Source organism: Petaurus breviceps, unplaced genomic scaffold (genome assembly GCF_028583685.1).
Source record: "Petaurus breviceps papuanus isolate PSGF00001 unplaced genomic scaffold, PetGlider_PUasm1.0 90752, whole genome shotgun sequence".
Classification (NCBI taxonomy): Eukaryota; Metazoa; Chordata; class Mammalia; order Diprotodontia; family Petauridae; genus Petaurus; species Petaurus breviceps.
The window spans coordinates 11,850,256-11,868,113 of NW_027187336.1; the positions used below are offsets into that span (position 1 = coordinate 11,850,256).

Genomic DNA, 17,858 nt, shown 5'->3' on the forward strand with positions numbered 1-17,858 from the left:
TCAACTTTGGGTAGTGCAATTTCAATTTTGCAAATTTAGAGAAATACCTGATATGATTTTGGGGGTTTGGATTTCTACAAACCCTTTGTGAATCAGAGTTTCACGGAAGAGGTGGCAGATACCAGATTGGAGACGGAAGATTGCCTGACTAGTTGATGTCTGTAAGAGAAGTAAATAATGAATTTTAAAACAATTTAATGGATAAATGGTATTTTGTATGTTAAATCAATAAAATAAGATTAAAGCACAAAGAAATCATTACCAGGCAAATCAAACTCTAAGAGGTTTCAGGAAAGTAATACAATTTTCAGCAATTAATAAAACCCCCATTCCATGTAGACAGTGTCTTGAATTTAGAAGCACACAACTGCTTCTATTTCAAAGAAAGGATGAAAATGCTAATTCAATAAGTAGGATGTAGCACTGACCTATGCATTACCTAGTAAAAAGCTAGCTTAGGAAAAGCGGATTCTTAAAAATTTTTTTTCTTTCAGAAATAAAAACACTTTAGAAAAATTGCATATTCTTCCTTCATTTAAAAATTTTCATATATTCAATTAAAAACAAAACCACCAGTATACTCATTCCATTTATTACCAGCATAGCTATCCCTGCTTTTGCACAGTCAAGGTCAAAAGGAAATTGTTTAACTATACAAAACTATTTGAAAGCACAATAAAAAAAAGTGAAGACGGTCTCATATAAAAAAGGTTAAATAACTTATGATAGAGCTGTGAACAGCACTTATAGTAACTGTTGGTGGCACTCTATTATACTTAAAAAAAAAAAAAACACAATCCTCCCCTTTTTGCTATCCTTTACTTTCTTATGTCTCTACTCTAAAATGGACATTAATTAGTTCAGTTGATATATGAGGCCAAAGAGGTCATTGTTATCTGGATTAGAATTTCTGTATGTTTCTGGCTCACAGGTAGTGCAGTTATATGACTTGGAGTTTCATATCAAAAAGCATGTCAGGACCAATGGTAGTGAATTTTCTTGGTCTACAAGTTGGGGCTTTAGCCACATGTATGACCATCAATCCAACTGAGCCAGTCTTGTGAATGGGATGTAGCAGCAAAACTGGAAAGACTTTAATTCTCTGTGATCTCATTAGAAGGAACTCAAGAACTGGCTCATTTACAACACTTTAAACTTATATCCCCAAATGCTTGTCAAACAGTTAATTAAGAAGGGTTATGCTGCAGTTGTCCCATCTTCAAACTGAAATATACCACTAATGCTATAATTTTTCATAACCATTTGAATCTGACTGAATGTACATATGTTTTATTTATTCACATTCTAAAGATATGCTTAAAATGCACTTACTAATAATTTTTCACACAAATGAGGAACTGTTCAAAAAAGATTTGCGTCATTCATCACAATGTTTACTTGTTCATTTTCAAGGTATATGCATTTTCAGTTAGAGAGAGAAACTTGTGGTTTTCACTTCATATGTGGTTTTGTGACATTCTTTTCATCCAATCAAAACAAACTGCATAACCTTCAATTAAGAAAGCCCAGTAACCCATTAAAAAAAAAGTTGGTTTCACCTTCACTGCAAAAGAAACATCTTTACCAAAATTTAGTTTGATTTAAACCATGTAAAATTCACGGGAATTTTACTGCCACACTTTCTCTCACTTAGTTAGCCTAACTAAATTCATTTTGGCCTCTTGCCAAATAGAATATGAACTAAGGAGAGGCAGCGTGGCACAATGGAAAAAGCGCTGTGCTTGGAGTCAGAAGACAGGCTGGGAGTCCTCATCCTGCCAACTGTGAAACTGTGGACGAGTCATTTCACTTTTGTGGGACCAAGTTTCTTATCTGTAAAGTAAATTCTAAGTTTCCTTTGTACTATTCTATGATGTCAGAGCAACTTCCTCTATTTTTTCCTTGGTTATACAGTGGTTAGGCTATTCTACTTTCTGCCAAATATTCAAAAGATGAAAATTCTGCGACAGATGTTGGGAATTTTCATTGCTCTCCTAGCTGCCATGGGGCAAAATGGCAACCACTTTTACCCTTCATGACCTGGATCTCATTGCCATTTAGAAATCACTATCTGCTTTGGACTGCCCCAACTCCACAGTCCCCTCATGTTTAAGAGTCCAGATAGGTGGCAGCTATCACTGAGGAGGAAAAAGCAGGTACTACAACTATTGTCACTAACACTACTTCCCTGGCTTGGGCCACAGGCATTCACTGGAATTATGGGGTAGAATAACCAAATCAAGTGGCCCAAATGTTGCCTGGGACTTGAGGCCTCTTCATCACACACCCAGCTGCCACATTAACTGGTACATTAGCTGGTACACCCAGCTGCCACATTAACTGTCTCATGCCTGGTAACAGTCCATCTCAAGCAGCATACTGGAGATGGATGGAAGAGTGAGACGGTAGTTGAAGAAGCACACTGGATCTGTGACCTTCTTCAAAGTGGACCTACCCAAATGTCATCACCATTAATTGACCCAGCTCCCTGTTCTAATCAAGTGACTACCTTATATAACTCATCCTAAGGCTAGCAAATTCCCCCCTCCTATTTCCTAATCCTTGTAATTCGAAGTTACTGCTAGCTAAAGCAAACATCTTTCCCTATACTTTTTCAGCTAACCCTTATCCAATCCCTAATCTCTATTCTTTACCCTCCCTGTCTCATTGTTAACAATTCTTTTCTTTTTAAATATGTTTGTATCATATACTTTCTATCTTACTGTGCTGAGAAAAACTTGGCTTTTCCCCTGAAGATATATTACCCCTTGCCAGCCTCTCCTGCGTCTATGAAGAGGAGTTAGCATACTCTTTATTGCCACTTCCAAACCTTTCCCCTCTGCCACCATCAATCAGCAACTTCTTCTTTCAAAGTGTACTTTCTGTCTATAACACTGTCAGGATATGTGTTAGTTTTCTACTAGCCTCCAAGTCATTATTTCTCCCCTTTCTCAAGGAGTTCAGTATTTGGCTTAGTTTTCTTCTTTACTTCACCTTTGCTTTCATATTCATCAAACTTAGTATCTCAAATACTGAGCTTCTGAACACTCTGGGCTCCCAGTTCATCAGCCTTTTCAACTTGGGTAGCCTAAAGTTTTGCTCTACCTCAAACATAGCAGATATCACTATTACTTACTTCCATGCTCTCGAACTGTGAAAATTTCCTACCTTATCATAATCTCCTGTATTTCCACTGGTCTCAGTCCTATTTTTAAATAATCCTTTAATCTCTTCTTCTACAGGTTAATTATCCCTGCTTTGGGTTTACTTTTCTCTCTCCAGTTTTAGCCCTATAAATTAAGCAGTATGACAATTTGCTATCCTTCAACTCTTGAAAAACTCTGCCCATTTGTTCTTTCCCATTGTTCTTGCTCATCAATCCCCAACACCCGTCCATACCTACCCAATACTTTCTAGGATCTTACTCCAGAGGTGAATGCTGGAGGAACTAGTAATAGAGTGCCAAATAGGTTCACTCTAAATTTATTATCGAATACTACATAGCAATTTTCTTATTTTTTCTTGATTTGATTCTCTATCATGTTTCCCAAAATAACTCCTTTAAACTTTATTAATCTTCACCATTTGTTAAGAGTTCCTCCCTCTTCAATTACCTTGTATATTATTGTCCACATGTTATATCCTCCTAGCATAATGTAAGCTACTGGCTGGTAGGAGCTCTTTCATTTTTGTTTTCATACACCCAATAGTATAATATCTATATGCAAACATTTGTTAAATGTTTACTGAATTGAATTTTTTTTAACATTAAACTGGATATTGATAATTTGATGGACTGTGAAAAGAGAAATGTCATCCAAGAAAAGTTTAAAGGAAAGGTGATTAAAAATATGTAGAAGGAAATGAAAGTGTGACCTAGGAATATAATAATAGAAAAAAAACATTCTCCTACTACTCACTACATAGAAAACAGATACTACTGCTAAAAGAATCATATTCCACTAGTTAAGTTTGGGCTGTCCATCCCAGTTGCTTAAGAAAAGTGTCAATGAAGTTCAATTCTGCGTTGTTCATTCCCATGAGGCAATTAACATTACAAAGAAAAATTTGACTTTATGGTCACAGATACATTTCGCCTAAAGCAAAATCATGTTCTTGGTTATAAAAAGGATCTATAACAACAGACAGTTGAAGGTATATGGTTTACAAAGGTAGGCAAGTGGCATTATTTTTGCTTAAAAAAATTTAAAATAAGGACTTTTTTGATTTTACATAAAAAATATATTTAAGAGAACATAAATGATTCTTTTCACAGAAGTATTTTTCCCATTATGAGTGACTATCAACTGATTTTTTTTCTAATTACAGTTGGAGAATGTGACAATTAAAATATCAAAATGATGCAATTTCATACTGCAGTATAAAATGAGTTTGTAAAAGAAAGTGCTTTTAAACAATGAAATTGTATATGTAAGCTTCGTTTTTAAAAGGTGCTTTTAAAAAGTTCGTCTTTTTATCATGGTGTTAAGAAGTCAGAATCTGATCTTTGTTTTTTAGCTGGGAAGCTGAAGCATAATTACCTTAAATACCTAATTTTACATCCCTACATAGGTTTCAATTTTATAGTAAATAAAAAACCAAAAACATTATAATTGTATAAATACTTACATACTAACATCAGAAACTTACATTTTACACATCTACATTTTTTTCAACTTTCTACTAAACATAAAGGCAGGCTAAATAAAAAGGCTACTTATTCATTACAGGGAAAGTATCATGGTTTACAAAAAGACACAGAACCTTTGGGAACAGTCATTTTTAGTTATTCTTACTGTCTCATCACAAACAGAAAATAAGTTTGGGATCTTAAAATGTCAAAGTTCAAAAATGTCATTAAGGTAAAAATTACGCACTAACTTCACTAACCTAGAAATATACTCCTTAAAACTTAGTAACAAGAGTTGTATGATTAAGTACTAGGTATGTTTCAGGAGGTTCACAGGACAACTGGAAGCAGGGAACTTGTTTTCTTTACTTTTTAAGGGGTCAGGTAGGTAGTCTTTTACTTTAAATATCCCTTTTTCTCTGAACTTGGCTCCGTAAAATGCCTGCGCCATTCCTTATAGACAAGAGACCATTTTTCTATTTTACAGGAAATTTTCCTAAAATATGGGTCTTTTTCCTCCACTAGCAATTTATTAAAATAATGTTATTAAAATGATATTGGCATTCTGAATGAATCACAGACAAATCTGAAGAAAGGAGGGAAAGCATTTGATATTCAGTATAATGCATTTCCCCGAGGACCTCTGAAAGTGTTTGAAGATATAAAAAAAAGGTAAAATTTTCTGATTTTTCAAGAGCTCTAAAAGGAGACAAGAAAATGAAAACAATTTCAATCTTTATTACCCAGCCTCTAGTTCTACTAAAATCATTAAACTTCCCACAACCAATTACTTTTATGTTAAGTGAAGCTTGTTGCTCTAAAAACCATTTATAGTTTGCCATCTTAATCACACCCACCATAGCTTTTGCTTGGTACTGTCACATAAGACTTCCTGTCAGTTTAGGGCTAAATGCTGCATTAGATGCTATATTTTTTTATTATATTTTTTCAAGTTATAAGGCATAAAAGAAATGGAAAAGGGACAAGATAGCTTTGAATTAATATCTGAAATGTATTTCAAGAAGCTATTGAATATCAAAGTGATACATAAATCCTTGTTGCTGGCCTTCAAGGCACCAAGAACCTGAGAAACCATGAGCTAAGGCAGTCTTAGCAGGAAAGGGTTTCAACTGCTTTTTTTGTTTTCGTTTTGCTGTTATGTAAGTGTAAAGAGAAGTCCTATAACACTTCAGGAAGGTATGTGCCACAACATTCCAACATATGCTTAATTCTAATGGATTAAAGGGAAAGAGTAGGTTACACTCAAAAGTATATGACCATTATGTACATGCATGCTAATACAGACCAGTTTTTCCGGCATCATGAAACAATTTCTATTGGTTGGGTTGGTTTCTATGAACAAGTCTCACCTGCTGCCTCTTAATATCTGTAACAATTCTCCATAAAGTAAAATTTACCATTTGATTATATACTCACTTACATCATTCTCAATTGTTGTAAGAGTTTATATTTTGTGTCTACCACAAAGTCAAAAGTTCTTTGAAAGTAGGGACACTATCTTTTGTATCTTCTTCTATAGTGTTTAGAATATTATGAGGCATATAAAACAACCATTCAATACAAACACCTGTTGACTAAATAAGACTGCTCCCAGAACATGAAAACCTCCTCCATTCTCCAGATGGCTCACAGGGCAGGCATATTCAATTATTTGCCTTGGTTTCATGCTCCCTTCTCTCCCCATTTCTGACCCTTCTAAGCAGAAATGTCCCCTAATGGCTCTGGACACCCAAACTAGATGTGTCCTGTGAGATTTTGCTGAGCACAAGACAAATACAAAGACAATTTTTATTCATATTTGCTTGGTAACATAAAATTTGCCTTAATATTTTTTCCCAGGTTAATTTTATGTCAGTCCACTAAAGATGAGAGCCAAAGACTAAGAAAAGGAAAGGGTGGAAGAGACAAGTGATATCAGAAATTTTCAACTGAGGAAGGCCCCAAATCAGAATCTGTAGTATTCTTCCTAGGTTTCCAAGGATTTCATGATTCCAGGAAAACAGTGGTACTTAAGTCAGAAATAAACTTACTAGTTATTTTAAAAATTTTCATTTTTCCAAGTCAATGCTTACAAAGACTAATTGGATCTGATTTTCAACTCATCAGTGGTTTAGTGATATGCACTGGAATTATACTATACATGATGCTTACCTAAAAAGTAGCGAATTACAGAATATGTAGAATCTTGAAGCATTAATGAAGAAAAGAATGAACAAACAAAGCACAATATAAAAATACATGACAGCTGGGCTTGGGGTTTTTTGAAAGAGGAAAATTGGTCACATGATTACTACTAATGCTCTTAAACAAATGCAAAAAGTGACATAAAGGGAAGGGGACAAAACAAGAGACAAGAGTCAAATAGGAATAGAATCTGAGTATAAGGGCAGACAAGAAAGAAAGGAAAATAATTAGAAAGGATTTTTAAAGGTAAAAAAAAAAACAAGTAGAATAAATGATGAAACAATGTTAACAAATTTGAAAAGGAGGAAGATGTGGTTAGGATATTAAGTAAGAAAGATGACATTGGTTTTACTACAATGATGAAACCACCGAACTTTTCACTTGCAAACCAAACCAGAATCTGAAGGGAAAAAGAAGACCAATGAGACTACTGCAAAAACCACTAGTACCAACTACTTTTACCACATTAAATCAGTGAGTCCAGTATTTCATGGCCTAGCCAATATCAAAAGAACTTTTAACATCACTTTAGCACATCCATTTAAAAACTGGGCCATGATTTTCCTTTATAAATCTTAATTTATTAATAAATAAAAATGAGAATTAATTCTTACTTCATCTTAACATTTATTAAGCTTACTTTGTAGATGGCACTATTGATATAAAAATAAACTCTGACCTCAAGGAAACTTAGAATCTACTGATAGGAAACACATACACAAACTTTAATACAAGTCAGAATATAGTGAAAAGAGGTATTCAAAAAAAAATACTACAGCTAGTGAGGGAAGAAAGGTTTCAAGGCCATAATAAAGAGAAGTATACCAACAAACAGATGATAGGGTTTCGTGAACGGAATTTAACTGAGATAGGGTGGGAGAATCCATTCTGGGCATGGATGACAGTGTGAACTTAGGCAAAATAGTATACAAAAATATCAAGAATGAGTAAATTGCTTTGGTGGAAATGTGGAGCATGCAAAAGATATCATTGAGATAAAACTGGAAATGTAGATTATCATTAAATTACAGAAAAACTTCAATGCCAAGCTACAAATTTCCATTTTTATTTTGGGAAGTGAGGTAATCATTGTAGTGTATTAAAAAATTATTCTGGAAGTGGGATACACCAGAAGGGAGAGACAATGGGGCAGGAAGACCAGTTAGGAATATATAAAAATAGTCTAGCTAAAAGGTAGGTGAGATTAAGGCCTCAACTAGGATGGTGGCAGCCAGAATGAAGGATACAGATTGAAGAGGCAGAAGAAGTAGAATTAAGAGGACATGATCATTGACTGGATGTGAAGATGAAGGAGAAGGAGGAGTCAGATGACTTAAATTTTCAGACTGAGTGATTAGAAGGACAACAGTGCCTCTAAAAGCCAAAGGAGGAGAAAAGGACAGGGAGGGAGTTTAAATATAGGTTGGACTAGATGACCTCAAATTTTCCTCTCAATTCTAAGATGTCATGACCAGGGATGCAACACTGGTTTGGTTTTGAACACTTGACACTGAAGTGTTGATAAGACATAAAGTGAAAATGTGTAGGAAATAGGTGAAAATGAGAGGCTGAGAATGTACATCTGGGACTGGGAATCATCCACATAAAAATGATTCTTAAAAATCATAGGAGTAGCTAAGATTTCTAAAGAGAGTGTGTATATGTATGTATAAAAAAAGAGGGCCAAGAACAGGACTCTCATATTTATAAGTTAGGAAAAGGAATATGTGAAAGAGACAGCTGAGTAGAGTCAAGGAAGCCAAAGGCAGAGAGAATAAAGGAGGGTAAAGACTGAAGAAAAAAAAAAGCCACTGAATTTGAAGACTATTTTAATAGTGATAGAGGGGAAGCCACAGTGCAAGGTTCTGAGGAATGAATGAATAAATGGTGTAGAAGAGTTAAGTTTAGACCAATCTTTCTTGAAGTCCAGCAGTGAAAGAAGATAAGTGAATAGAGTTTGCAGATGGTGGAGGGAAAGTCCTTTGAGCTTTGGGGACACATTCCTTATCAGTCAGAGAAAATATATGATGGTTGTTTGACTTTCCTGGAGTAAGCGTCAAAAAAAGAAGTATGTACTTTGCTTAGTTCTATCTAGCCTCATGTCCCTTGGGGGAAAAAAAAATCTCTATTTCCACACTCTCTGATGTCATCGCATTTTATTTGGGTAAAGAGGCAGCAAAAGACTAAGTTTGCTGTATTACCTTATCCATCTGTAAGTAAATGTCTAACCAGTTATTATCCCAAAATACTTTTTCTTTATGCCTTTAACTATTTTTTATGTACTTCCCAATATATGAGGTCACCAATCTCTCACATGGCCTTGTCCAGTTAATAATAAATTCAACAATATGGAAAAGAAAATTAATCTTACCCTAAGATCGATGACCCTGTTATCTAGTCTTGTATCCTGATTAACAGTAGCTCTTCCTTCCTAAAAACAGATCAATAAAATTTCCTTAAATTAAAACAAAAAAATTTAATTAGAATTATTAGAGTATTTTATATTTTATTGACTTTCCTCAACAGTTTACAGACTAAAGTAATAAAAGCACAGAATAGTAAACAGTTGTTTTAACATAAGCCATTAAAACACAACAAAAAAAAATGATGATGATGACGATGATGATGATTTACTAAGATCACTGAGAGCATGCCATATCAATTGCCAAATGAAATGATACTCAGTTTCTTTGGGAGGTACAATCCATGGCAATAGAACCTCCTTTATCAGTGCAGAGCTGGAGTTAGAAAAAGGGAGTATGATGACACTGTTATTTCCAGACCCCTAATTCAGAATTACTTCCATTTTTATTCAATGTACTGGACTTCCTGACTCAAAAGGATGGCAATACCTGGGAAGGAGGACCAGAGAAAGGCTAGTGATGAAAAGGGACAGGACAGAAAGAGAAAAGAGAAAGAAAAAGATTCAAGAGAAGTTAGAAAAGAGAAATGACACTGAATATGTGGTTACTGATTCTTTTTTTTTTGCTTTTTGGAGGGCAATTGGGGTTAAGTGACTTGCGCAAGGTCACATGGCTAGTTTTGTGTTAAGTGTCTGAGGTCAGATTTGAACTCAGGTCCTCCTGACTCCAGGGCTGGTGCTCTATTCACTGCACCACCTAGCCGCCCCAACTGATTCTTAAAGGCCCTTCTCTATTTCATGAAGTTATCTGCCACCCATTGTGAATTTCCCTTTCTTAGATGTAGTGACTACATGTTTTTCTAATGAGAGCTGGGTTCCAAAGACTACATTGACCTCAATGGTCCGGGTAGCAAGAGGAGATTAAGAAAAGATAGTAGGTGACACGAAAAAAGTTTAAGATAAATATAGACTGATTTTAATGTTATATTAAAGTATCATGCTTTCAAATGGTTGCTAACTAAAAATACAGGGTAAGGTCAGTTATTTCAAAGACAAATTTTTCACCTCTTCTCCCTCCACTTCAGGTCGAATTGCGTCATCCAGTTGTAAGGGCAGGCGGGGTTCAGCCAAACTAATCACATAAATCTGAAATTGAAACAATATCACAAATATAACGGACACAGAAATACAGCATACTATGTATAAAACGGTCCATACTGGTAAAATATGATGCACTATTTCCATAAATCTTTAAGTGAAACTGAGGAAAGCTAACTAAGCAGTGTACCAACTCTAAGTTATTTATCTCCACTCTTAAGGACCGATTTGGCTCACCTACATTATTTCCCCTATTTCTACTCAACTCCATATGCTTTATACAAGTCTCCTTTTAATGCTTTATTTCACCTTTACTATATCTTATGTTCTACACAAGGTAATAGCTACTGTCCTTTTTATTCTAAAACCCGTTTCTGTCCTGTCCCTAATTTTTAAATACTCCATTGATGATCCATTATCTGAAAACAAAAACTAAACCCAAGTATTTTTGTTTTTTTTTTCACCTTCTCTGGAACACATGGTGAAATAAAGCTCTTTTGGTTAACTCAAAGAAAAGTATGTTGTTCCAAACTTGGCATCATCAGTTTTGACAATTCAATAAGAGAATAGAACAGAACACTGACAAAGGATTTTTCTTCTACTGTTTTGACTGGTCTAAGTACCTATACTTCAAAATGTCTGAGATTCTATAATTGGTATGTTTATAGAATATTATTGTTCACTCTACACAAAAGAGAATTAGATAGTGACAGTTTTTAATTTAAAAACAAACCTAACTTGAGAATCACAGAATATCAAGTCCAATCCACCCCCCAATAAGAATGCTCTCTATAATATGTTCCCCAAAGGTAGTTATAATGCCTTTGGCTGAAGTCCTCTGTTGGGCAGAAGAAGATGGGGGGGAGGAGGGAGGCAGTATGTTTTACTTTTGGATAGGTCTAGTTCTTAGGAAGCTTTTTTGTTACATCAGGCCTAAATCTACCTCTTTGCAGTTTTCACCTATTACTCTTAATTCTGTCCTCTGAAATAAAACAGAAAAAAATCTAATTCTTCTTCAATAAACCAGCCCCCCAAATCAAATCCCTCAAACCTCTAAGTCTTCCCTTCCCCAGCCCTTTCAACTGATCCTGTATCACATGATTACAAGGTAATTCACTATCCTAGTAGCCCTCTTCTGAATGCTCTCCAGCTTGTCAATGTCTTTCCTAAAAAGTGAATCCCAGAACTGGACATAATAGTCCAGATGTTGTATAAACAGACCAGTGTACAGTGAGACTTAGCATCGCTTAAGACCTGACAATAATATTAGCTTTTTTTTTTGAGCCTTTTTGGAGGGCAATTGGGGTCAAGTAACTTGCCCAAGGTTACACGGCTAGTTTTTTTGTGTGGGTGTTAAGTGTCTGAGGCTGGAACCAAATTCGGGTCCTCCTGATTCCAGGGCCAGCGCTTTACTCACTGCGCCACCTAGCTGCCCCAATATTAGCTTCTTTTAACACAACATAAAATGCATTTGTGTTTTTTGGTTGTTGAGTCATATTGAGCCTCTGTTATACAAAGTTTCAGATCTCTTTCAGGTAAAATGCTGTATTAACCAAGCCACCCCCAATTTAGACTTCTGAGGCTGATGTTTTAAACCCAAGAACGAGATTTTATGTCTATTAAATTTTAGTAGATTAGTTTTGGTCCAACATTCTATTCTGTCAATATATTTTTGGATCTTAACTATCATACAATGTGGTAGTTATCTCTTTTACATTTGTGTCACTTATAAATCTGATAAGCATGTGAATTATACATTTACTTTAATAAACTGACCAACATATTAAATAGCATAGGGTGAAGCACAAGTCCTTGGGATACTTTACAAAAAGCCCCCCTTCATAAGTTGACATTAAACACCATTATGATTGCTCTTTGAGTCTGGCCATTCAAACAGTTCTGTCAATCCACCTAGTTGTCAGACTATTTGGTACACAATGATTCATCTATTCCAAAACTGGATGAGCCTTTGTCTTTTGATTTTTATCTAGTAACATGTTAAGAAAAAAAAAAGGAAATTAAGTTCATTTGCATGATTCATTCTTGCTCTTGGTGATCCTTACTCACCCCTCCTCTGACCAATCTTTTAATAATACTCTAGGACTTAACCAGGAATGAAAGTGACTTACAGTCTGTGAATTTTACTCTTCTCTCTCTCTCTTTTTTTTTTAAGGAAATCAGGACAACAGCTACCCTTCTCCAATAGCAGAGCGACTTGTCTATATTGCAGGATTTTTCAAATATCACTGACTGGTGAAGCAATCAAATCTGTCACTTCTTTCAGTACCCCTAAACGTAGCTCACCTGAGGCAGGTGTTCTTTTACTGCTTTTCCCTACAGATCTTGTTTCAACTCCCCATTAGCCACATTATTTTTCTGTCCTTTACTGTTCAAAAACCATTCTCCTTGGCAGAATAAATGAAAGAAAAGTAAGAATTCAGTGTCCCTATCTTCCCTCTGTTATCATCATACCTTCTACCCTAACAACCACCTTATTATAACTTTAAAAATACCTCATTGCAGTCCTTAGTTTTTTTTTTGCCAGGTTGAGTTTTAGTGCTTGATACTGCTCTTAAAAAGGCTACGCCATGATTTTATATTCAGCCTCTCTATCTGTTGTTCCATTCCCATGACTCTCTTTTAAAATCTAAGCTGGTGGATTAATTCTCTGCTGTTTGCATCCACATAAGTCTTTTAGACAATTTTCTCTTTTCTTCCTCTTTGGAATAGTTTCTTTGTGTCTCCACAACTGCTCCTTGAGTTTCCCCAAACATCCTAATGAGATTTTATATCTATTAAATATAATAGATTTGACAATTCAATAATTGTCTTATTCCTGTTGAATCTTAAGCTATGAGATCCTACCTATCTCCATTTCCTGAACCCTTTCAGATCTGTTTTTCCAAAGACTAAATGCCTAGCTTTTCTCTCTACTAGCACAACTTCTAAGAGGGAAGGGTTACTCTCTCTTAAGATTACCATCATTTCCTCCTTGTTGGTAAGGACCTAATCCATATTAGAATTTCCCTTTGTTGGTTTCTCTACCTTTTAAAGTATGAAATTATCACTAAAGTTAATAAATAGTATCTGTACTTTTGGTAGAGGGTTCTAGCAGATGTCTACACAACTGAAATCTTCCTTCACTACTATATCATTCCTCTATGCCAGGTTTTGATCCATTTCCCAAACTCCTGATCAATTTCCTTTCTGTAGCATATTCTGATAACAATACTGCTTTTGTTTCTACTGATTTTTATTTCAAATACCCTTTACCACACTGTATAGTTATTCCATTAAAAACATACATTTGATTTGAAAAACTATTAATAAAAATTACTTAAATTTATTTCGATGTACAACTTTAATAAAAAAAAATTACCCTTTGAACATGAAGCTCAACATCTTGCTGAGTACAGCTTCCAATTTTCTGATTCACTTTTCTCACAACACCTTCTATATCCACGATGCTCTCTTTGTTGATGCTGTCAATAAAACAGTAAACTTTAAATTATCCTCAAGTATCAGTACTCATTTGGACTCCTACCCACAGAAAAAAATACTTAATTTCAGAGATGTCATAATTTAGTAATTGTGTGAACATAATAAAAAATCAAACCTAAAAAATATACAACTTTGAGAATGGGAAAGCTTTTCTGTCAATGATCTATTCTTAGATGGTTGACTTACTACTAAGATCATAATCATTAAAAAAAATACAAAAGTCCACTGTGGGAAATTAATTTTATAATTGTGAATACACACATTTTTTTTCTCTTTGTCTCTCTATTTCTTGAAATCTATTTTGTCATTTGGTTGTTAAGAGAGGTACTCAGCTGAGAGTATATAAATGCCATAGCAAAGACAAATGGCCTTAAAACCTATCCTAAAACAATTTAATAAACAACCAAAAATTTAACATAAACTATAACAGAAAATCGACTATGAAGAGACTAACAATCTAGAAGAGGAGAAGGGAAGGTAAGTCATGTAAACAAGTATAATACAAATAGGATGATGATAAATTCAAAGAAGTAATTCAAACAAAGTATAATGGGATTTAAGACGGTGAAGAGTATTTTCAAGCTGTTCAAGTTTTCCGAAATGCAGAAACCATTATTTTAAGGTGGCCCTATTCCCACTGGCTTTTTTCCTATCACCCCCAAACCTTCCCTTCTAATTGTTACCCCTTTCCCTTTGGGGTTTTACTCACTCGTTTCTTTTTCTTTCTTGCTTTTATGTGGTCATATAATTCTTCCCCCACTTTTTCCCTCTCAGTTAAGTAGATGTTCCCTTTCTTCTTATCCTCTTCAACAAGTCCTATTCGTTATTCAAAAAATTCATCTTTTCACACCCCTTTCCAGATAGGATTTCTTTAATTACTTTTCTCTTCATTATCCATCCTCTCTGTCTACTCAAGACCCTCATTCTTTGGTTCATGACCTCTATAATTATTTAGTCTCTTTCCATTCTCTCTATTTCTCATGTAATTAAAACTTCCAAGGTACCCATTCTGCAATCTCCTCCCTAGGGAGCTTCTGACATTGCTTCTTCTCCACTGTGCCTTACCAGAACAATGCCAATTCTTTTTTTTAAAATTTATTTAGTATTTTATTTTTCCCCACATTATATGTAAAAAAATGTTTTAATACTTGTTTTTAAACTTTGAGTTCCAAATTCTCTCCGTTCCTGCCTTGCCCCTGCTTTTCCCTCTCATTGAGAAGGCAAGCAATTTGATATAGGTTATACATGTATGTAGTCATACAAAACAATTCCATATTAGACATGTAAAAGAAAACAGACCCCCCCCCCAAAAAAAATCCCTCAAGAAAAATAAAGGAAGTTAAAAAAAGTATGCTTTAATCTGTATTCAGACACCATTAGTTCTTTCTCTGGGGAGGGAGAGCATTTTTTCATTATAAATCCTTCAGAGTTGTCTTGGATCATTGTACTGCTGAGAATAGCTGTCATTCATAGCCGATGATCTTACAATACTGCTGTTACTTTGGACACAGTACATTTCATTTTGCATCGGTTCATGTAAGTTTTCCCAGGTTTTTCTGAGAGCATTCTACTCATCATTTCTTTTTTGCTTTTTGGAGGGCAACTGGGGTTAAGTGACTTGCCCAAGGTCACATGGCTAGTTTTGTGTTAAGTGTCTGAGGCCGGATTTGAACTCAGGTTCTCCTGACTCCAGGGCCGGTGCTCTATTCACTGTGCCACCTACCCTCCCCTACTCATCATTTCCTACAGCACAATAGTATTCTATCACTATCACATACCACAATTTGTTCAGGCATCCCCTCAATTTCCAATTCTTCATCACCAGGAAAGAGCTGCTATAAATATTTTTGTATATATAGGTCCTTTTCTTTTTTGTTTTTGATGTCTTTTGGGATACAGACCTAGTAGCAGTATTGCTAGGTCAAAGAATATGAATGGTTTTATACCACTTTGGTCATAGTTTCAAATTGCCCTACAAAATGGCTAAATCAGTTCACAACTCTACCAACAGTGCATTAATGTCTCATTTTCCCCACATCTCCTCTAACATTTGTCATTTCTCTTTTTTCCCTATTATCCAATCTAATAAGTATAAGCCAGAATTGTTTTAATTTGCATATCTCCAATCAACAGTGAGTTGGAGCACCTTTTTCATATGGCTGCTAATAGCTTTGATTACTTCATCTGAAAACTTCATATCTTTTAATCATTTATCAGTTGGGGAACAGCTCTTATTTTTTATAAATTTAACTCAATTCTTTATATGTTTGAGTAATGAGGCCTTTATCAGAGAAACTTGCTTCAAAACCTTTTTTTCATTTACTATTGCTAACTGTATATTCTTCCATCCTATTCTTGCCCCACTCCCCCCCCCCCCCATTTATTCTATTCTCTCTCTCCTTTTATCCTGGCCCTCCTAGTGTTTTGCTTCTGACTACCCTCTCCCACAATCTGCCTTCCTTCTATCACCCCCCACCCCATTTTCCTGTAGGGTAAGACAGATTTTCAGACACAATTGAGTGTGTATGCTATTCCCTCTTTGAGCAAATTCTGATTCCTCAAAAACTCCTTCCTGGATCCATGCCCTTAGGTATTACAATTCATTCCCTTCCCAAGGTAAAATGAGTGGTCTTTTCAAGAACCAAATCCCTGACACAATACTCAGCTCAAAGTCCCTATCTTGCTTCACAGAACATCTCTCTTCATCTGTAGGAACTCCAAAAGGTCCTTTGGACCACCAAAGCAAAGCTTCCCTCCTCCACTTCCATCTTGAATCTTTTTCATTTCCTTCTCATCTACTCCCCCTGCAGGCTCCTTTCTTCCTGAAACCACAAGTGTCATTTCCCTCTTGTTGATAGCCCTTGATGTGAGGGGGGGGCACCCCACACTTCCTTTTGTCCCCAGTTCTTCTCCCTCCCTTTCATATGCCCTCCCACTTTGTCTTAGTCCCACCAAAATAAAAACAAACCAAATCAATTCACCTACAGACAGGGTGCTGTGAGATTCTGTCCTTAATGCTCCAGGGCAGCATCTTCACTGTTACCTCCAGCTGACTTATGCCTTCAACTATGTCTTCTTGTGTACATTTAGAAAAAAGCCTCCTACTGGTTTCTCTGTTGTCATTCTGTTGCTGTTATTTCCTTGGGGGCTTCATTTATTCTCTCCTTCTGCATCTGTTGTCTGGGGTATTTAAGACACAAATTTCTTCAGGTCTGATTTTCTTTCCAAGAATGCTTCAAAAACCTCTTTTTTAGTGAACAGCCATATTTTCTCATTTATAATTAAGCTCAAATTTGCAAAGTAGGTTAGGTCATCCTGGACTCTTATCCTGAGCTTCACTGCTTTTCAGAATACTATCATGACATTAACACCTACATTTTCTGGTAGGTGCAGTGTTTGAATGTCATTTCCTCTGTATGTGAAAGACTTTTTTCTGATTACTGGCAGAACTTGATATTTTTAAATTTAATTGTTAAGTATAATCATTACATATCCTGGAGTCTGAAATCATGGTTTTTTGTTTGTTTTCTGAGGCAATCTATGAATTCTTCCAACTGGTCATTTCATTTTCTGTGCCCAGAAGTTCTCGGGTATTCTCTTAAATCTTGCATTTTGATATTAAGTTTTTGTCTTGTGTTCTTCTGGAAGACCTATGGCAGGTTGTCTCTATGCATCCTATGTTTAAGAGGAGTATGTTTTGCTTACACAGTAAGCATGTTCTATTTTAGTGTTACTGTTTTGTTTTTCACTTCTGTGTGTATGCCTTTCTAATCCAATGTTCCCTTTTGTTTCTTTGATGAAGACTTGCCATAGCTGACCCCCTTTTTTGTCCATTATTTTTGCTGTGCAAGCCATAAATTTTGCTCTCGTAATTATCATTTCTCTCTTGAATCACTGAAGATCATGTTGTGATTCCATATTCTCCTCTTTTCCCTTTGTTTTGCAGCATTTATTCAAAAATGCCTGAACACATTTGCTAAATTCTGGATGCCATATTTCTGTCGGTTGTTATTATTTCTCCTGATGATTTATCTGCTAATGTTCAAGGCCTTTTGGGTTTTA

The 17,858-nt window shown here is 35.4% G+C and overlaps 1 protein-coding gene across 3 annotated transcripts in view; it reads right to left on the reverse strand.

The window, feature by feature from the left end:
- The window catches only part of DARS1 (aspartyl-tRNA synthetase 1), a 93,804-nt gene that overhangs the window by 21,721 nt on the left and 54,225 nt on the right, over window positions 1-17,858 (reverse strand). For all 3 annotated transcript variants that reach the window (XM_069067853.1, XM_069067854.1, XM_069067852.1), the window contains exons 5-8: window positions 13,675-13,777; window positions 10,263-10,343; window positions 9,207-9,266; window positions 48-159 (exon numbers count right to left, since the gene is read on the reverse strand). In XM_069067853.1, coding sequence (XP_068923954.1) covers window positions 48-159; window positions 9,207-9,266; window positions 10,263-10,343; window positions 13,675-13,777 — 356 coding nt within the window. The remainder of the gene's footprint in view (window positions 1-47; window positions 160-9,206; window positions 9,267-10,262; window positions 10,344-13,674; window positions 13,778-17,858) is intronic.